The 20,155-nt window shown below is 38.1% G+C and overlaps 1 protein-coding gene across 6 annotated transcripts in view; it reads right to left on the reverse strand.

Annotated features, from left to right (window-relative positions):
• The window catches only part of ST7 (suppression of tumorigenicity 7), a 322,327-nt gene that overhangs the window by 127,541 nt on the left and 174,631 nt on the right, over positions 1–20,155 (reverse strand). For all 6 annotated transcript variants that reach the window (XR_006786701.1, XM_045847588.1, XM_045847595.1 and 3 more), the window contains exon 2: positions 18,417–18,499. Coding sequence is in view for 5 of the 6 variants with exons in the window: in XM_045847588.1 (XP_045703544.1) it covers positions 18,417–18,499 (83 nt within the window). In the remaining variant the exon portion in view is untranslated. The remainder of the gene's footprint in view (positions 1–18,416; positions 18,500–20,155) is intronic.

The following is a 20,155-nucleotide window of genomic DNA, read 5'->3' on the forward strand; positions in this document are numbered from 1 at the left end:
GAACTAAGGGATGAAGAGATAGCCAACCTATCAGATGCAGAGTTTAAAACACTGGTAATCAGGATGCTCACAGAAATGGTTGAGTATGGTCACAGAATAGAGGAAAAAGTGAAGGCTATGCAAAGTGAAATAAAGGAAAATATAGGCAACCAACAGTGAAGGGAAGGAAACCTGGATTCAAATCAATGATTTGGAACAAAAGGAACAAATAAACATTCACCCAGAACAAAATGAAGGACAAGAGTTCAACAAAATGAGGAGAGGCTTAGGAACCTCCAGGACAACTTTAAATATTACAACACACAAATCATAGGGGTGCCAGAAGGAGAAATAGAAGAGCAAGAAGAAACTGAAAATTTATTTGAAAACATAATGAAGGAAAACTTCCCCAATCTGGCAAAGGAAATAGACTTCCAGGAAGTCCAGGAAGCTCAGAGAGTCCCAAAGAAGTTGAACCCAAGGAAGTACACACCAAGATACATCATAATTACATTACCCAAGATTAAAAATAAGGAGAGAAACTTAAAAGCAGCAAGAGAAAAGGAGACAGTCACCTACAAAGGAGTGCCTACAGGCAAGAAGGGGCTGGAAAGAAGTATTCCAAGTCATGAAAGGCAAGGACCTACATCCAAGATTACTCTACCCGGCAAAGTTATCATTTAGAATCGAAGGGCGGATGAAGTGCTTCCCAGACATGGTAAAACTAAAAGAGTTCACCATCACCAAGCCATTATTATATGAAATATTAAAGCAACTTATCTAAGAAAAAGAAGATCAAAAACACAAACACTAATCTGGCAACAAACTCACAGCTATCAACAATTGAACCTTAAAAAACAAAAACAAAAAAGAACTAAGCAAACAACTAGAATAACTAGAATAGGAACAGATTCACAGAAACAGAGATCACATGGAGGGGTTATCAGCAGGGAAGTGGAGGGGGGAGAATGGAGGACAAAGTACAGAACAAGAAGCATAATGGTAGGTACAAAATAAACAGGGGGAGGTTAAGAATAGTATGGGAAATGGAGAAGCCAAAAAACTTATATGTATGACCCATGGACATGAACTAAGGTAGAGGGATGATGGTGGAAGGGGGAGGTACAGGGCAGAGGTGAATAAAGGGGATAAAAAATGGGACAACTATAATAGAAGAATCAATAAAATATATTTTTAAAAAGTTGATGTCTCTCTTTTGCTCTACCAAAATTTATTTTAAAAAGACAAAAAGATAGGCCCTGGCTGGTGTAGCTCAGTGGATTGAGTGCAGGCTGCGAACCAAAGCATCACAGTTTCAATTCCCAGTCAGGGCACATGCTTGGGTTGCAGGCCATGGCCCCCAGCAACCACACATTGATGTTTCTCTCTCTCTCTCTCTTTCTCCCTCCCTTCCCTCTCTAAAAATAAAAAGACAGAAAGAATATTTATGAATAACCAAAAGAAAATGTCAATTAGACCAAATGTTTCCAAACCTTTAATAGGGCAACTTGATTTAATTGCAAAGAGCTATCCCTTCTGACCATATGAATTTCTATATATTAAGACTTCAAGTTCAAGTAATTTCACTGGGTAGATGGAAGAATATGATATGGAAGTAGAAAGAAACAGGACTAGTCTATAATAAGAGATTTTGCTTAAAGAGGGAAGAAAGTTTAAGAACAGTAAATTTACAAACCATGGATCCAGAAGAGAAGTTGTTACCTTAGGTGAGTTAACCTAACTGAACATCAGTTTCTTTAACTTTCAAGTGGACATCATATTTATTATTTGTCATAAGTTACATTTACTATTAAGAATACATATATTGCCCTGCCCAGTGTGGCTCAGTTGGTTGGAGCTCTGTCCCATAAATCAACAGGTCCCAGTCAGGGTACATGCCTAGGTTGTGGGTCCAGTCCTCCGTCAGGATGCGTACAAGAGGCAACAAATCAATGTGTCTTTCTCACATTGATGTTTTTCTGCCTTTCTCTTTCCCTCCCTTCTCCCCTCTCTAAAATCAAAAAGCATGTCCTTGGATGAGGACAAGAAAAGAAAAAGAATACATTTAGTGTTGAGGGCCCTCAATTTTCACAGCCATTGTCTCAATCTCCATATAAAAGACCTAGTTCAGTGCTTGCTGCATAGACGGTTCTCAAAAGTAACAGCAATGATGTCATTGTTTGCATTGATGATATACCTCTCATAGGCAGCATAATACCTCACATACTGTTATAACACCCCTCTTTTTGCCAGTCTACAATTCAGGCTAGCACAGCATCTTGTCTTGCTACTAAGTTGTTGGATGAACACCCTGGAAATCATTGTGAAAAAAGGTACTGCTCACCATTCAGTCCTAACCACCTAACAAAACACTGAAGAGATTCACAGCTTTGCCTTTAGAAGAGAAGAAAAACTCCAGGAGACTGAGAACATTGATCACAGAACTGCAGGTGGCTCTCAGTCACCTGTGGTGGAGAGCTCTCTTTGCTGTACTTCCTCTACTCTGCTGTTTGGGCGCCTGCCAGGCCTTAGTCCATTCATTTAGTCACACAGCACTAAATACTGCACAGCTGGCATGAGCTGTTGCAGACGACAGATGTGGCCCCTGCCACTATTAGTCCATGCCACAGATCCACAATACCTCCTATAGGTTACTCGTAGCATGGCCTGTACCCATCACAAGAAAACAACTTGTGGCACTCAGATTTTTCAGTTACTCCAGCAGAATCTCAGAATGTTCAGTACTAAAAAGGACTTTAAAGAACCGTGTGCAGTCTCCATTAAGAGATAAGGAATAAGTTCTATACATGAAGGTACAGTGACCTGACCAAAGTCACACAGCTAATCAAGTAGTTGTTTAGTCTAAAGCCGCAGATCTGTGCCACTAATCTTACCAGGACCCTATAAGAAGGTATCTTTTTATAACTCTCTTGATCATTTAAACAAACACAGACAGATATCACCTATCATTTCCCTTTTTAAATCTCCACTTGGCTGTGTCCCCTGAGGTTTCTTAGCTGTCAAAATCAATCCAGAAGTAGTCTATCAAATGGGATCAGATAATTCATCCTAAGATGTAAATGACTCATATTAACAGGATATTTACACTGTAATAGGAGACAGACCTTCCACACAGTGTTTCTAAAGTAGGAATAATGGACCTCAGTAAAGACTGCGTTATTTTTGCAGCCTTTTCAGGACTGTCTTGTCATAGCAGAAGTGGCTTCTTACCCATCATTGTCTTTGTTTATACTAGTGCCCCCAACACCCTAGAACAGAGGCTCCAATATATAGTGAATAAATAACTACTGAAAGGAAGAAGGAAAGGACTTGAAGCCTTCAAGCCAAGTCTTCTAATTTGGGGTCTTAGCATAACAATCTGCCCCTTATCCTGAAATATGACAGGCTTTGGGCTAGCATGTCACAGTATTTTGGAAGAGCTGCACTGATCCAAATGGGCAGATGGTGTTACCTAATCTGCACATATTTGTTGTCACTTTGAATTTTTCTCCATGGTGCATAACCAAAAATGTAAACTACAAAGCTCTCATAAACAAATTTAAATTTTAAAATTAGTTTTTAGACATGCTATTAGCTAACTGGGCTTGGCACAATGAAACAAAACAGATTTTTTTTAAATCATCACCGGAGGATATGTTTATTGATTTGAGAGACAGAAGAAAGGAGAGAGAAAGAGAGGGGGGTAGAGAGAGAGAGGGAGGGAGGGAGAGAGAGAGAGAGAGAGAGAGAGAGAGAGACATCAATATGAGAAACAACAATCATGGGCCTCCCATATGCACTCCAACCAGGGATCAAACCTGCAACCTAAGTACATGCTTTGACCAGAAATTGAACCTGCAACCTTTTCGTGTACAGGAAGACACTCCAACCAACTGAGCCACCTGGTCAGGGCCAAAACAATTTTTAATCTGACAATAATAAAAGTATGAATTTACTCAATTCATAGTCCTAAAAATGTAATCTTTCTATTATTTTTTCCACTCATGTTATACCCCAAGGATTATACAGATCAAGTGAGATGAAAACTAAAAAGCATCAATTGGGTTTAACATTTAGGAAGCCAACAGTGACCCTACCATCTAGCTGAAAGGTAAAAATTCTAATACAGTTCATGATAGCTGAGTTGTATGACTTTGGCTGGTTCTTTTAATTCTCTGTGGCTCAGTTATCTACTGTGTAAAATAAGGTCAGAGTAAGCACTCAGTTAATGTCGGACAGATGGGTGGATCAACAGAAGGAAGAATGGACGGTGGATGCATGGGTGGATGATAAGGACTGGCCTGGTGATTTAGTGGGACATAATTTTAAAAAACATTAGGACCAATGAAAGGGCTTATGTTCATTTTGTTTGTTATAAAAAAGAAGCCTACATAGATTTGTGGAACAGGAAAGAAACTAGTGGAAAGAGAGAACCTGAAGATGCAAAAGTACAACTAACCAAGAGACAAGATGCCAAGAGCCAATGAAATACACTTACCCTGCCTTGAAAAGTAACTTACCACTTTTTGCTTTCAGCCAGAAAAAAATGGGGAAGGATCAATGAATAGAGGGATACATTCTTTTTTGGAAAGTAGAGTGTGATATGAGCTATTTCACATTAAGAAGTCAACAAAGGAATAAAAAGTGGGTGACACTGATCTCAGTAGATTTCAAATAAGGTTTATCCTCTGGGTAAGGGATGTAGAAATGGAATTGGGAATTTGAGGATGGAAGAAGTGGTTTTGGGAAAAGTGTTTTGGATCTATACCTTGCAGTACAGAAGGGCCATAAGCTAAACTCAGGACCCAGATCATATTTAAAACAAACACCCATTTAGTCAAGGTCTCAGTTAACAATGCCATGTGACCTCCTTTATTATTGACAGAAGAAGAGAGGATGACTAAGGAACACTGGGATTGGGGATTGGAGATGGAGATACAGGTTGGCAGCTGGCCTAAGGTGCAAATTTGTCTCATCTTCAACCATAGGGAAGGAGCAAAAATCTGACAAAGGGATAATAGGCAAGACTTTTCCATCTGTGTTCCACACCTAAAAGCTAAACCCTTCCTAAAAATGCCTAGATACTTCCTAATCGATAAGCCCTCCTCTTCTTGAATTGTGTGTTCTATGTATAAGACTTCTCTCCATGAATCAGGGGACTTCTCTATTCCCTATATCACATTTAAAAAAAATACTCCAAGATTCCCATATAGCAGCACCTTAGTAGTTTCACACCAATTCCATTAAACCCATGGGAAATACAAAAATGTCACAGTCTTTAGTTGACTAAGTGCTTCCTGAAGATTAAAGTAGATGATGACAACACAAGAGGGTAGACACAGTGACAGTGGAGATTAAAGAGGAAATATGAAAATTTCTAGCTGTCTACTCCTATGGAAAAACAGCCAAACTGACAACTGCTGTAAATATTCAGAAATATATCTGATGGTAAACAACGGTTTGGCAAGAGGGAATATTCTGGGCTTAAATGAAACAAACTAAGGCAGTTGTCATGAATTATAAATAGTAAGATCCATAAACTTTTTAGTGTCTTCTTAGAATTTTCAAGTATATTCCTTTCACCATACTCACCTACCTTCTCAAAGTCCCTCCTAATCTCTCATAACAAACTTTTTTTTTAAGTCTTGGATCCTGTCTGTTTTGTTAGGAATACTGAAGAGTTAAAGAGGGGGTCTTGATCTCCTGCTTCTTTGATCTCCACAGATACTTCCTCAGTCACCTATTTCCCTAAACAATTAAGGCAGCTGTGTGAAGATCAGGTATTCATGCTCTTCCACCCTCTTTCCCGGTCACCTATTGCCTTTAAAAAAGAGAGAGAAGACAAAGAACTGAGGTTCTCTTCTAGGTCAACAGTCAGTGATCCATCCCACCTCAGTGTCTGTATGTTCACAGGATGAGATTTTCCTTTTTAGCATTACCAACTGTGGCTAAGATAGAAAGACCACTCTCCTGGAATGAAATTATGGAGACCACAGACAATTGGGAGAAGCCAGTCTGTGCCATATGTCCCAAGTCCTGCCAGCTCATATTCATGGTCTACAGTGGTACTCAGAATCCATCATTTTAAATAAGCTCCCTAGACCACCCCCCAGCCACAGTGCTAGCAAAACCCAGCCATGGTGCACAGCTTGGTTTTTTCAGCACACACTCAGGCCCAACAGAAGAAACCACAAGCTGTGAATCACTGATAGCTCAAAACACTTGCCCAGGGCCAGTCACAGGCAGCATCTGACATAAAACTGTACAAGAGTCTTTGCAAATCTACCTAATACACAGAGACAAATGCAAAGAGGCAGCCTAAATGGGAAGACAAAGGAACAGGCCCCATATGAAAGAGCAAGGGAATTCTCCAAAAGAAGAGCTAAATGAAATAGAGCCAAGCAATGTATCAGATACTGAGTTTAGAGTTATACTTTTAAGGGTACTCAACAGCATGGAAAAAAAAAGACATAGAAACCATAAAAAAGAATCATTCATAAATGAAGAATGCAGTAGCTGAAATAAATGATACACTGAAAGGAATAAATAGTAGGTTTGATTGAAGCAGAGGATCAAATCAGTGATTTGGAAGACAAGGTTGAATAAAACACCCAAGCAGAACAGCAAAAAGAAAAAAAAAATTTAAATGAGGATAGTTTAAAGGACCTCAGGGACAATGTGAAACGTAACAACATCTGCATCATGGAACTACCAGAAGGAGAAGAGAGACAGGAAGGGATCGAGAACCTATTTGAAGAAATAATGACCAGACTTCTGACCAAGATGGAGGCATAGGTAGACACACAGCCTCCTCCCACAACCAAAAGAGGGACAACAACAAATTTAAAAGCAAAAAACAACCAGAACTGACAGAAAATCGAACTCTATGACATCCAACAACCAAGGGGTTAAAGAAGAAATATTCATCCAGACCTGTAGGAGGGGCAGAGACAGGCAGCTGAGTGGAGAGGAGTCACGGCAATGTGGCAGCTGGAGGACCAGGGCAGGCAAGGCAGCAGCTGGCAGACAAGATGAGGCAGTGGCTTGTGGACTGGGTGGTCCCACATTCGCTTGGATAAACCAGAAGGAACAACTAGGGAGCAAGACAGACCACACAATCCAGGGCTCCAGCACTGGGAACTAAAGCCTCATACCTCTGACTGAGAACACCTGTTGGGCTTGAGGTGGCAGCAGGAGAAACTCCCAGCCTCACAGGAGAGTTTGTTGGCGAGATCCAGAGAGTCCTAGAACAGACACAAAACCTACCCACCCAGGGATCAGCACCAGAAGGGCCCAATTTGCTTGTGGGTAGTGGAGGAAGTGACTGAAAACCGTCAGAGAGTGGAGCAAGTGGCATCGCTCCCTCTCAGACCCCTCCCCCACATACAGCACCACAACACAGCCACATGGATTGCCCTGTTCTAGTGAACACCTAAGGCTCTGCCTCTTACTATATAAAAGGTGCAAGGAGACAAAAAAGAAAAATTGGCCCAAATGGAAGAACAGATCAATGCTCCAGAAAAAATACAACTAAGCGACCAAGTGATAGCCAACCTATCAGATGCACAGTTCAAAACACTGGTTATCAGGATGCTGCAGGAGCTCACTGGGTACTTCAACCATATAAAAAAGACCCAGGCAGCAATAAAGGTTGCATTATGTGAAATAAAGAAAAATCTACAGGGGACCAATAGTGATCAGAAGGAAACCAAGGGTTTGGAGCAGAAAAAAGAAAGAAACATTCAACCAGAACAGAATGAAGAAACAAGAATTCAAAAAAATGAGGAGAGGCTTAGGAATCTTCATGGCATCTTTAAATGTTCCAATATCTGAATCATAGGGGTGCCAGAAGGACAAAAGGAAAACCAAGAAATTGAAAACTTATTTGAAAACATAATGAAGAATAATTTCCCCAATCTGGCAAAGAAATAGACTTTCAAAAAGTCCAGGAAGCTCAGAGAGTCTCAAAGAAGTTGGACCCAAGGAGGAACACACCAAGACACATCATAATTACATTAGCCAAGGTAAAAATGAAGGAGAGAATCTTAAACGCAGCAAGAGAAAAGGAAACAGTTACCTACAAAGGAGTTCCCATCACACTGTCAGCTGATTTCTCAAAAGAGACCTTGCAGGCAAGAAGGGGCTGGAAAGAAGTATTCCAAGTCATGAAAGGCAAGGACCTACATCCAAGATTACTCTATTCAGCAAAGCTTTCATTCAGAATGGAAGGGCAGATAAAGTGCTTCCCAGATAAGGTCAAGTTAAAGTTGTTCATTACCACCAAGCCCTTATTATATGAAATGTTAAAGGGACTTATCTAAGAAATAGAAGAAGATAAAAAACTATGAACCATAAAATGACAACAATTATCAACAACTGAACCTAAAAAACAAAAACAAACTAAGCAAACAACTAGACCAGGAACAGAATTACAGAAATGGAAATCACATGGAGGGTAATCAGTGCGGGGGGTGGAAGGGGAGACGGGGGAAAAGGTACAGAGAATAAGTAGCATAAATGGTAGGTAGAAATACACAGGCAGGGGGTTGGTTAAGAATAGTATAGGAGCCCTGGCTGGCGTAGCTCAGTGGATTGAGCACGGACTACGAACCAGGCATCGAAGGTTCAATTCTCAGTCAGGGCACATGCCTGGGTTGCAGGCCATGGCCCCCAGCAACCACACATTGATCTCTCTCTCTCCCCCGCACCTTTCCTCTCTAAAAATAAATAAATAAATAATCCAACAAGAAAAGTCAAACTTAAAAAAAAAAAAAAAAGAATAGTATAGGAAATGGAGAAGCCAAAGAACTTATATGTATGACCCATCAACATAAACTAAAGGAGGGCAGGAAATGCGGGTGGGAGAGGGTGTGCAGGGTGGAGGGGAATAAAGAGGGGGGGGACAACTGTAGTAGCATAATCAAATATTTTTAATTGTTTTTTTTAAAGAAATAATGACCAAATACTCCCCTAACCTGGTGAAGCAAAAAAGACCACAAATCCAAGAAGCACAGAGAGTACCAAACAAGATTCACCCAAAGAGGCCCACTCCAAGTCACATCACAATTAAAATTGCATAGCTTGAAAACAAAGAAAGAATCTTAAAAGCTGCAAGAGAAAAGCAGTTAGTTACCCACAAGGGACTTCCCACAAGAAGGTCATCTGATTTCTCAACAGAAATATTTCAAGCCAGAAGGGACTGGCATGAAAAGTTCAAGGTGATGAAAAGTAAGGACCTATTACCAAGGCTGCTTTACCCAGGAAGGCTATCATTTAAAACTGAAGGAGAAATAAAAAGCTTTCCAGACCAGAAAAAGATAAAGGAGTTTGTTACCACCACACCAACACTGCAACAAGGGGAGAGGGGGAGGAGGAGGAAGAAGAACAATGGAAAATAGTTTTTAAAAAGAAATGGCAATAAATACATATATCAATAATCACTTTAAATGACCCTATTAGAAACATAGAGTAGCTGAATAGATAAGAAAACAAGACGCACATATATGCTGTCTTCAAGAGACCCACCTTAGAATAAAAGATACACACAGACAAAAAGTAAAGGGATGGAAAAATATTTCATGCAAATGGAAAGGGAAAAAAATCTGGGGTAGCAATACTTATATCTGACAAAATAGGTTTTAAAACCAAGGCTATAGTAAGAGACAGAGAAGGACACTACATAATGATAACGGGAACAATTCAAATAGAGGATATAACCCTAGTAAATAAACACTTGGGCACCCCACATAGGAGCACCTAAATATGTAATCCAACTCTTGGTGGATATTAAGGGACCCAAGCAGTCCTAGGACAGAAATTCAGGCCTACCTCAAGAAAAAAGAAAAAGCTCAAATAAACAATCCAACTTGACACTTACAGGAATTTGAAAAAGACCAACAAACAAAGCCCAGAGTGAGCAGAAGGAAGGAAATAATGAAGATCAGAGCAGAAATCAATGAAATCAAGTCTAAAAAATAAAAACACTACAAAAGATCAATGAATCCAAGAGCTGGTTCTTTAAAAAAAAAAAAAAAAAAAACAAGGTTGGCAAACCTTTATCCAGATTCATCAAGAAAAAAAGAGAGAGGATCCAAATAAAGTCAGAGATGAAAAAGGATTAGTAACAACTGACACCAAAGAAATACAAAGGACTGCAAGAAAATATTATGAACAACTATATGCCAACATGGATCCATTTGGATCCATTTTTGTCCAGGTTGTCCAATTTGTTGGCATATAGTTGTTCATAATATTTTCTTGCAGTCCTTTGAACATACAATCCTGGAAACACACAGGAGTCCTGGAAAGGAGTCTTGCAGTCCTGGAAACATACAATCTTCCAAAACTAAATCAGGAAAAATCAGAGAATCTGAATAGACATCTGAATATTACAACTAATGAAACTGAAACAGTACTCAGAAAACTCCCAACAAATGCCCTGTACTGAATGGCTTCACAGGTATATTTTACCAAATTCTGAGAAGAACTTACACCTCTCCTTCTCAAACTATTCCAAAGAATTCTAGAGGAGGGGAGACTCCTAAGCTCATTTTATGAGACCAGCATCATGCTAATTCCAAAACCAAAAAACAGACTAGAAAAAAAGAAAATTACAGGCCAATATCCCTGATGAATGTAGATGCAAATATCCTCAACAATATATTAGCAAACTCAATAGAGCAATGCATCAAGAAGATCATACACCATGACCAAGTGGGATTTACTCTGGGGATGCAAGGTTGGTACAATAGTCACATATCAATAAATATGATATGCCACATTAGAAAATGAAGGATAAAATCCTTATGATCATGTCAACAGATGCAGAAAAAGCATTTAATAAAATCCAGCACTCATTTATGATTAAAAAAAAACTCTCAGCAAAATGGTAATATAGGGAACATACCTAAATGTTATAAAGGCCATATATGACAAACCCACTGCCAGCATCATACTTAATGGGCAAAAACTACAAATATTCCCCCTTAATATCGGGATCAAGCCAGGGAAGTCCACCTTCACCTCTTATTCAACATAGTACTAGAAGTCCTACCCCTAGCAATCAGACAAAAAGAATAAAAGGCATCCCAACTAGAAAAGAAGAAGTAATACTATCATTATTTGCAGATGACATGATATTGTACATAGAAAATCCTAAAGATTCTACCAGAAAACTACTACAACTGATAAATGAATTCAGCAAAGTAGCAGGATATAAAATTAGTATCTAGAAATCAACTACATTTTATATGCCAATAATTAACTATCAGAAAAGGAAATTAAGAATACAATCTCACGCAAACTTTCTTCAAAAAGAATAAAATACCAAGGAATAAACCTAGCCAAGAATGTAAAAGAACTGTACTCAGAAAATTATAAGACACTGAAGAGAGAAACTGAAGAGGATACAAGTAAGTGGAGGCATATACCATGTTTGTGAATAGGAAGAATTAACATCATTAAAATGTCCATACTACTCAAAGCAATCTAAAGACTCAATGCAATTCCTATCAAGATACCAATGATGTATTTTACAGAACTAGAATGAATATTTCCAAAATTTACATGGAACAACAAAAGGTCCCGAGTAGCAATAGTGATCTTGAGAAATAAAAACAAAGTTGAAGGAATCCCATTACCTAAATTCAAACTATACTATAAGGTACTTTAATAGAAAGAGCCTAGTACTGGCATAAAAATTACACATGGATTAGTGGAATAGAATAGAGAGTGTTTATAGTCAATTAATATTTGACACAGGAGGTAAACACATACAATGGGCTGAATAAAGTTTATTCAATAAACTTGTTGGGAAAAATTGGACAGATATGTGCAGAAAAATGAAACTAGATCACCTTCTTATGCCATATACATGAATACATTCAAAATGGATTAAAAAGTTAAATGTTAGACTCAAAACCATAAAAATCCTAGAAAAAAACATACACAGTAAAATCTCAGACATTGCTTGTAGCAATGTTTTTTCTGACTTATCTCCTCAGGCTCGGAAAAGAAAAGAAAAAATAAACAAATGAGACTATATCAAACTAAAAAATTTTGCACAGCAAAGGAAACCATCAACAAAATGGAAAGACAACCAATGCTGAATGGAAGAACATATTCACCAATATATCTAATTAGGGGTTAATATTCAAAATTTGTAAAGAACTTATCAAACTCAACACCAAAAAATACCACCCCCCAAAAAAAACTCCAATCCAATTGCAAAATGGGCAAAGGATGTAAATAGACACTTCTCCAAGGAGAACATTCAGATGGCCAATAGACATATGAAAAGGTGCTCAACATTACTGTCAAAAATGCAAATTAAAACCACAATGACCTTACACCTGTCAGAATGGGATCATCAATAAATCAACGAACAACAAGTGCCGGCCAGAATGTGGAGAAAGGGGAACCCTTTTGCACTGTTGGTGGGAATGCAGATTAGTGCAGCCACTGTGAGAAGCAGTAAGGAGTTACCTCAAAAAATAAAAAATGGAACTGTCTTATGACCCAGTGATTCCACTTTTTGGAATTTATCCAAAGAAACCTAAAACACTAATTCAAAAGAATATATGTACCTCTATGTTCACTGCAGCGTTATTTACAATCTCCGAGATATGGAAGCAGCCATCCATTAGTAGATGAGTGTAGTAAAGTACTACGGTATATTTATACAATGAAATACTACTTGGCCATAAAAAAGAAGAAACTCTTACCCTTTGCAACAACATGTATGGACCTGGAGAACATTATGCTAAGTGAAATAAGCCAATCAGAGAAAGACAAATACCATATGATTCTACTCATGTGTGGAATCTAATGCACAAACTGAACTAACAAGCAAAATAAAGACAGAATCACAGATAGAGAGCAGGATAACAGCTCTTCTTCAGGTTTGGGGGGGTGGAGGGATCAACCAAAAAAGGAAAAGAACTCAGGGACATGGACAACACCATGGTAATTGCCAGGAGGAACAGATGGGTAGGTGTGCAAGAGGATATAAGGGGGATAAATGGTAATGCAAAAAAATACAAAAAATAAACTATAATAAAAGGAAATATACATGTGAAAATAAATAAATACAAATAAAACTGTCCAGATAATTTTGACGCCGTTGATTAATTCCTTTACTCACTGGATCTCTGTGCAGTTAACAAATATTCCTAAGTGTTTACTTATTATATAGTCATCTACAAAAACACAGATATTGTCCTAGCCTTTGTGAAACTTCCATTATAAAGAGAACAAAACAATAAATGATGAAACAAAAAATGTAAAGTGTGGTAAGTGTTCATCTATGTTCTAGACTGGCCAAATTTGACCTAATCCATAGCCAATTGGGAAAATAGAAAAAAAGTGTCTCCTCCAGAAAAGGCTAAAGTCTCCCTCCTTTTTTCATTTCTTTTCTTTTCTACCCTGCCCCCCTTTTTGTCTACCTGACCTATTTCAGTTAAGTCTGTTAACATGAAAACATCAACTGCTAGGCACTGGGGCTATCCACCTTCCTAGTCAATGCCTTCATGACAGGCAGAATGATGCTGTGGAAAAGCAGTGGAAATCGAAATCCTAGGCCTCACTCCACCCTTAACTAGCAAGATATCCTGGCCAAGTCATAAACTTTCGGATACCTAGTCCTTAGGTCTTTCCTGGTTTCAATTGCATGGCTTTTGATGGTTCTCACCTCCAACCCTCCAACTGCATAATTTTCAAGCCTCTCAATTTTTGCTCAAATATAAACAAAAAATGCCAAAAAATGGTTTTGTTCCTTATTCTGCCATTAGCATTTTCATCTCCTTCACCAAGTCTAATCATTAATCTGATCCACTCATGTCCACAGTCAGACCCTGACAGGCATATATCTACTCTGTGGCACTTGGTCTCCTGCAGAAGATCATTAATTTTCATAGTGACCCCAAGAAGCTGCAATCTGATAAGGCCTTAGTTTCCTCCCACTGCCTGTAGGCTCCCCAGCAATCTAGCCTCCACAGCAACCCTCTCATTCTTTATTCTAGAGCCAACATACGAGCTGCTTCATAATGGACACAACCTGGTATTTATTTATATGGTACTTCCCACACCCCAAGAGCCCTTCCAATCAAGTTTTCCTGAGTCTTTTTTCTGTTACCACAGAATCACTTGGGTGATCCATATCCCTATCAAAGTACTACCTCAAGTGCAGGTCAAGTTATTCAGATAAGTGAAGAAAAGTCAAAAGGAGCCATAACAATCTTCCAAGTCCCACTCCCTTACTTTTGAACAAGAGGGGATAGAGGGCATGATCCAACAGGCCCAGATTCAAATTTCACTATCTGTCAGCTACATAACCTTGGCCAAATTATTTACACTGTGTGTAGGTTTCTGCTCAGCAGCACAAAGGCATTGGTTATATCTACCACCTAGAATTTCAATGGGAATTAAACAAAATAATATACGCCAAGTGCTTAAGACAGTACCCAGAATAGAGTGGGAAACCCAAACAACTGGACCTTTGTTACAACAAATTCCCCACCTGATCTGTTATCTCTACTACTATTTTCCCCAAAACATAATTTTTTCACATCTAACCCATAAACTAATTAATTCTTTTATTTACTATTCTCAATTTCTGCATTTTTTTGTTCTTGATTCTCACTTTTAAAAATTATGCTCTGGATGCCTACTTTCTATCTCTCCATTTAATATCTGTAAAATGTAGTTGGAGGTGCTTGTCTATATATATATATGTTCATGAGGATACAGGGATCTAGGCATGACTGTCAATACAGCATTTTCTCCATTCTACCAACATTTTAAGAAAAGTGTGCGGAGCATTTTCTCCACATATCCACCTGACCACTCTCAAAAGCAAAAACAAAACCCAGAAATTTTCTCCATTGAAATAAACATTGCCCACAGAAGCTACTTTAAGCAGACAGATATGTCCTTGCTAGAGCAGATAAAAGACAAAATTGGTAGATTTGGGCTGTGACGACAGTTGCACTTCCTGTGGCTAGAACAGGACTGAGGTGAAAAGGCTTGTACCAAGCCAGTAGAGGCAACTTGAAGTGAAGAGAGTGAGCTGGCTGGATGGGCACCTGGGCACAGGAAACAAAGCGAAGAGAGAAAGGTAGATGGTAGAACTCACCGCAGGTTTTTAACTTGGGAAATTAAGAACTAGCTGTGACATCTAGTAAAATGCATACTGATTAGTCCTCATTTATTTTTAAACACATTAGTGTGAAAGAGAGCAACATTTGGCAAACCCATTTTATTTCTATGACTAGTTGTTCATTTAATTGACTTTTTCTTCACAAGAGAAATACCAGGGTTTTTTGTTTCTTTTTACCTCTCTTCTCCTAAGACATCACATCACATGATAATTTTAGCCTCCAGCACAGGAATCCTGAGGTCCTCAAACAAGCAATTTCCCCAGGGGCAGCACTGTTCTTTGAATGCTCAAAGCAGGCTCTTCTAACATTGCTCAAGGGAGAAGAGTTAGATAATCATCTCCCTGGTGCCAGGAAACAAACTGCTAAGCAGCTATTTTTCAAAGTACCTCTTCCTTTACCTCAATACTGCTTCTTCATGAAACGCACTTGGCAGAAAAGAGTTGTGGCTGAACAGAAACCTCCATCCTAGGTCCATTTTGAGGGTTAGCAAAGTTGAGCCCCGAAAGGCTAGACAACGCCAGTGTCAACAATCTAAAGCAGACGTCTAACACTATCAAGAGCTACTCCTACGTTGTAGTTACTTTGCCCTCAGCACAGATCAAGCATTTTTGAGAAAGGCCTTTAAAAATCCTCACACATTAGAGGATTTCCCTTGCTCAAAGTACCACATCAGTCAGCAATATCCTCTGCTTCCTGAGAATAATGCAATGCAACAATCCCATAAGGCAGCACCACAGTGATGAAGTTTCAGCAGCTGCAGTCCACAGGCCAGGGAGAGAGCCTTACCAGCCCGGATCTGCAAAAAATGGCCATGGGCTAGGGAAATCCCTTTATTTGGAGAACAAGAAAAATAAGCTGATGAGACTTCACCATCCCTGAGTTAGAAGGAAACATGACTGTTGGGGGCCTAACTTACCAGAGTGAAAACAAATAACCTATATACTCTTGTAATTAATTTAAAGCCTAATGCTCTGTACCAATATACTGCTAGAATAAAATCCAGACCTGCCATTTATTTAGCAAACCAGAAAAACAGCCAAAAAGTTAACCAAGAGGTGGTGAAATGAGTGAGAAAGCACAACTGGCCCTGGCTGGGCGGCTCAGTTGGTTAGAGCATCATTTCAATATACCGATGTTGTGGGTTCAGTCCCTGGACAGGGCACACACAAGAATCAATCAATGATGCATAAATAAGTGGAACAACAAATCGATGCCTGCCTCTCTCTTTCTCTCTCTCCCTCTCTCCCTCTCTCTCTTTCTCTCTCTTAAAAATCAATAAATAAAAAATGTTTTTAAAAAGCATGACTGCCTGGGTAGAAGCCCAACTTCACGATTTACCAATTATGTGACCTAAGGCAGGTTGCCTACTTGCCTACTCTACCACTGAGTTTATGCATAAACATAATGGAAATGACATTAGCAATTACCTCACTGTACTGTTGGGAAGAGTAAATGAGTTAGCATTTAAAGTGCTTAGATCACTGCCTGGCACACATTAAGTACCATCTCAGTAGGTAATGTTCTTAAGTGAACATCCCTGAGAGCAATGCACAAACCTACCTTTCCATATCACAGTAGATTACTGGTTTCACTATAAAATTGCTATTCAAATTGTATACAGAAATGTCCACCATGTTTTATTTGTTTAAACAAAAAAGATTTAAAAGATGTTTTAGAAAAAAATACTAAAGTATTATTTTATATGTAAGTGATATTAGACAGAGATTTTGTAATACTTCCTCACTCCCTCCCCCCCAATATATATATGCTAAAAGGTTGCTGTGTTTTCAGCATATACTCATTAATAATTTATCAAGCATGTGAAAGCATTCTCCAAGTTTAAAGTTTCTTTTGTCCATTAAGCATATTAAGGCGGAAACCAGAGACATAGGCTCTAAATCTGGCTTTGCTACAAATCAACAACAGGAATATAGGCAAATCACTTACACCTTTATGAACAACTCCCTGTGAGGCCTTTATTTTTCTCATGTCCCCACAGAATAAGAAAGACTTCAGACACAAACAGGCGGGCAGTTCTGCATGTGAGCTGCAATATGGTACAAATTATACATATACTTCATTTCAACCCATTTCAAGAAGGAACTTTAATATGCTTCCCCTCACCTAGGTTTGGTCTCTGCAGTCAACATTGGGCTTTCTATTTGGATTTCCACTTACATAACAATCTTGGAGTGCCCCTTGCTGATGTTCTTCACATTCCTGGTCCAATGTATCAATTTTAAACACATCTTCCCTTGAGTCCAGCAACCCACATGATTAACCTGAACAGGCTGTGGCCACAAAAAAGGTGTTCCCCACACTATCACCATCACTCTCATTTGTTTGCAGGTTTCTGCCCTGTACACATTGCTCCACCTTTTCATTCTGCACCTTATAAGCTCAAGCTTCTGAAATCCTCTGTTCATCTAGGTTCACTTGTGTTCTTGCTCCACATCTTGGTGCCCTTTTCCCCCAAAACTTCTGTTTCTCTACAGATATTCTCTTAACATAAACCCTGTAATATCTTTCTAGTCCTATTTCTATAATAATTAATAATCAAAGAGTTATGTATAGAGAAAAAAAAACTTTCTAAAACCACTTTCTCCTTAAAGGTCATTTACTTATAGGAGAATGATTCTGAGTTTAGATGATCCTATCTAAGGCGCTTTTAAAGTAAAGGAAATGACTTCAGGTGTTACAATTTCTTAAACCTGTAACTATTTTCAAGCATAGTATAATAGAGCCACAGATATGATTATTATATTGTTTTTCACCTATTTAGAAATTTTTAAAAAGAAACAATAGGGAAATAAATGCAAATTTTACCAGAATAGGAGATCGGGGGAAAAGCTTAGAACTGTCATACCCAAGTCAATAAATTTGAAGAAACTGAGCTATTTTTCTGCTGATCTTAATTATATTCTGTAATTTATTGTAAAAGGAGTAATGAAAATATTTTTACTTGAACTGAGTCATTTATTTTACAGTATCTTAGACACTAGAATTTGACACAGAATCATTTTCCTTTATATTCTATTTCCTGTTTTTCAATTCGATAAAAATAATATATGCTTTGCCTAAAGTTTTTAAAAAATATTTTAGAAATATGTAACCTAAGTAGTGAAAGGCCTCTCTGTGTGCCAACCCAACATATACACACACGCAAGATAATAGCAAAGCTGCTAGTGTGTATTCTTTCAGATTTTTTCCCCGTACATATACTAATATATATGTGTATTGATAATAAACAAGTTTTTAAATAGGAAGAATTCCATTACTTACCAAAATAAGCCCCGATATTAGTGAGGAAGTGCCTGTCAGGGCCACGTAGAACTTCGGTGTTAACGTGTTCAAAAACATGCTCACTGAAAAAAAAGAGAGGGAGAGAAGAACAAGGAATGCATGAGTATGCTAACCAATTTTCATTTTTCTTTCTGTTGAAATCTTTTGTTTCTGGTGATAAAAATTCTTAGAACCACAGCAAACCCCTATTAAATTGGTTCAGCACTACACAAGCTCAGAATACTAGGTGTTAAGTTACACACCCTGAAAGAAAAATGCTACATACAAGAATAAAAGAGCAGCTTTTTTAGTTTTTTGCCTATTCAAACTATTGTTGTGAATGGTTTCCATGGATTCCTAACCACTGAAAAGTCTAATCAAAACTGTTTATAACTATCAGTGAAATACAGAAGATGCCCTGTATGTTTTGTGGGACATCAGAATCCTCGATGAAACAACAGCAGTATTTCAATTTTAAGACAAATGGAAAATAACTACACTCAATGGTTATTAAAGATTATACTACCCCTAAAAAGGAAGGACAAACTGACAAAAGTAAGCATATATTAGTAAATTTTTTTCAGCTTACTAACAAATCATCAAAATAATTGGATTCAATAGAAAAAATGAATAATAAGCCATTAAAAATTAATGTTCACTACCAGGAATTTTCCTGACTTGGTTCCTGGTACTCTCTCCATATCAACTATACTGTTGATCTGGTTGCCCGTTAAGAAAGGTTCACTTACAAAGGAAGCAAGAACATACAATGGAGTAAAGACAGTCCATTCAACAAATGATGTTGAGAAATTTGGACAGATATGTGAAAAAAAAATGAAACTAGAACACCTTCTTATACCATATCCAAGATTAAATTTAAAATGAATTAAAGACTTCTATGTAAGACTTGCAACCATTAAAATCCTAAAAGAAAACATAGGCAAAAAACTTTTGACATTTCTCAGTAATATTTTTTTCTGATCTGTCTTCTCAGGCAAAGGAAACAAAATAAAAATAAGCAAATGAGACTACATCAAACAAAAAGTTTTTGCCCAGCAAAGGAAACCACCAACATAACAAAACACAACCTACTAAACGGAAGAAGATCTTTGCCAGTGATACATCTGATAAGGGGCTAATATCCAAAATTTATAAAGAACTTATAAATCTCAACACAAAAAAAAAGTCCAACTTCAAAATATGCAGAGGACCTTAAAAGACATTTTTCCAAAGATGACATACGGATGGCCAATAAACATATGAAGAGATGCTCAACATCACTGATTGTCAGAGAAATGCAAATTCAAGATACAATAAGATAGTACCTCACATCCGTTACAATGGCTATCCTTAATAAATCAACAAAAAACGTGTTGGCCAGGATGTGGACAAAAGGGAACCCTTGTGCACTTTTGGTATAGCCACTATGGAAAACAGTATGGAGGTATCTCAAAAACTTCAAAATACAACTCCCTTATGAGCCAGCAATTCCACTTCTTGGTATATATCGGAAGAAATCAAACACTAATTTGAAAAGATATATACACCCCTATGTTCATTGTAGTGTTATTTATAATAGTCAAGATGTGGAAGCAGCCCAAGTCCCCATCAATAGGATAAGTGAATAAAGAAAATGTGGTACAAGACTTTTGGCCAAGATGGAGGCATAAGTAGACACACTGTGCCTCCCCACACAATCAAAAAAAGAACAACAACACATTTAAAAACAAAAAAACAAC

Source organism: Phyllostomus hastatus, unplaced genomic scaffold (assembly GCF_019186645.2).
Source record: "Phyllostomus hastatus isolate PE091 unplaced genomic scaffold, TTU_PhHast_1.1 phas_contig_118, whole genome shotgun sequence".
NCBI lineage: Eukaryota > Metazoa > Chordata > Mammalia > Chiroptera > Phyllostomidae > Phyllostomus > Phyllostomus hastatus.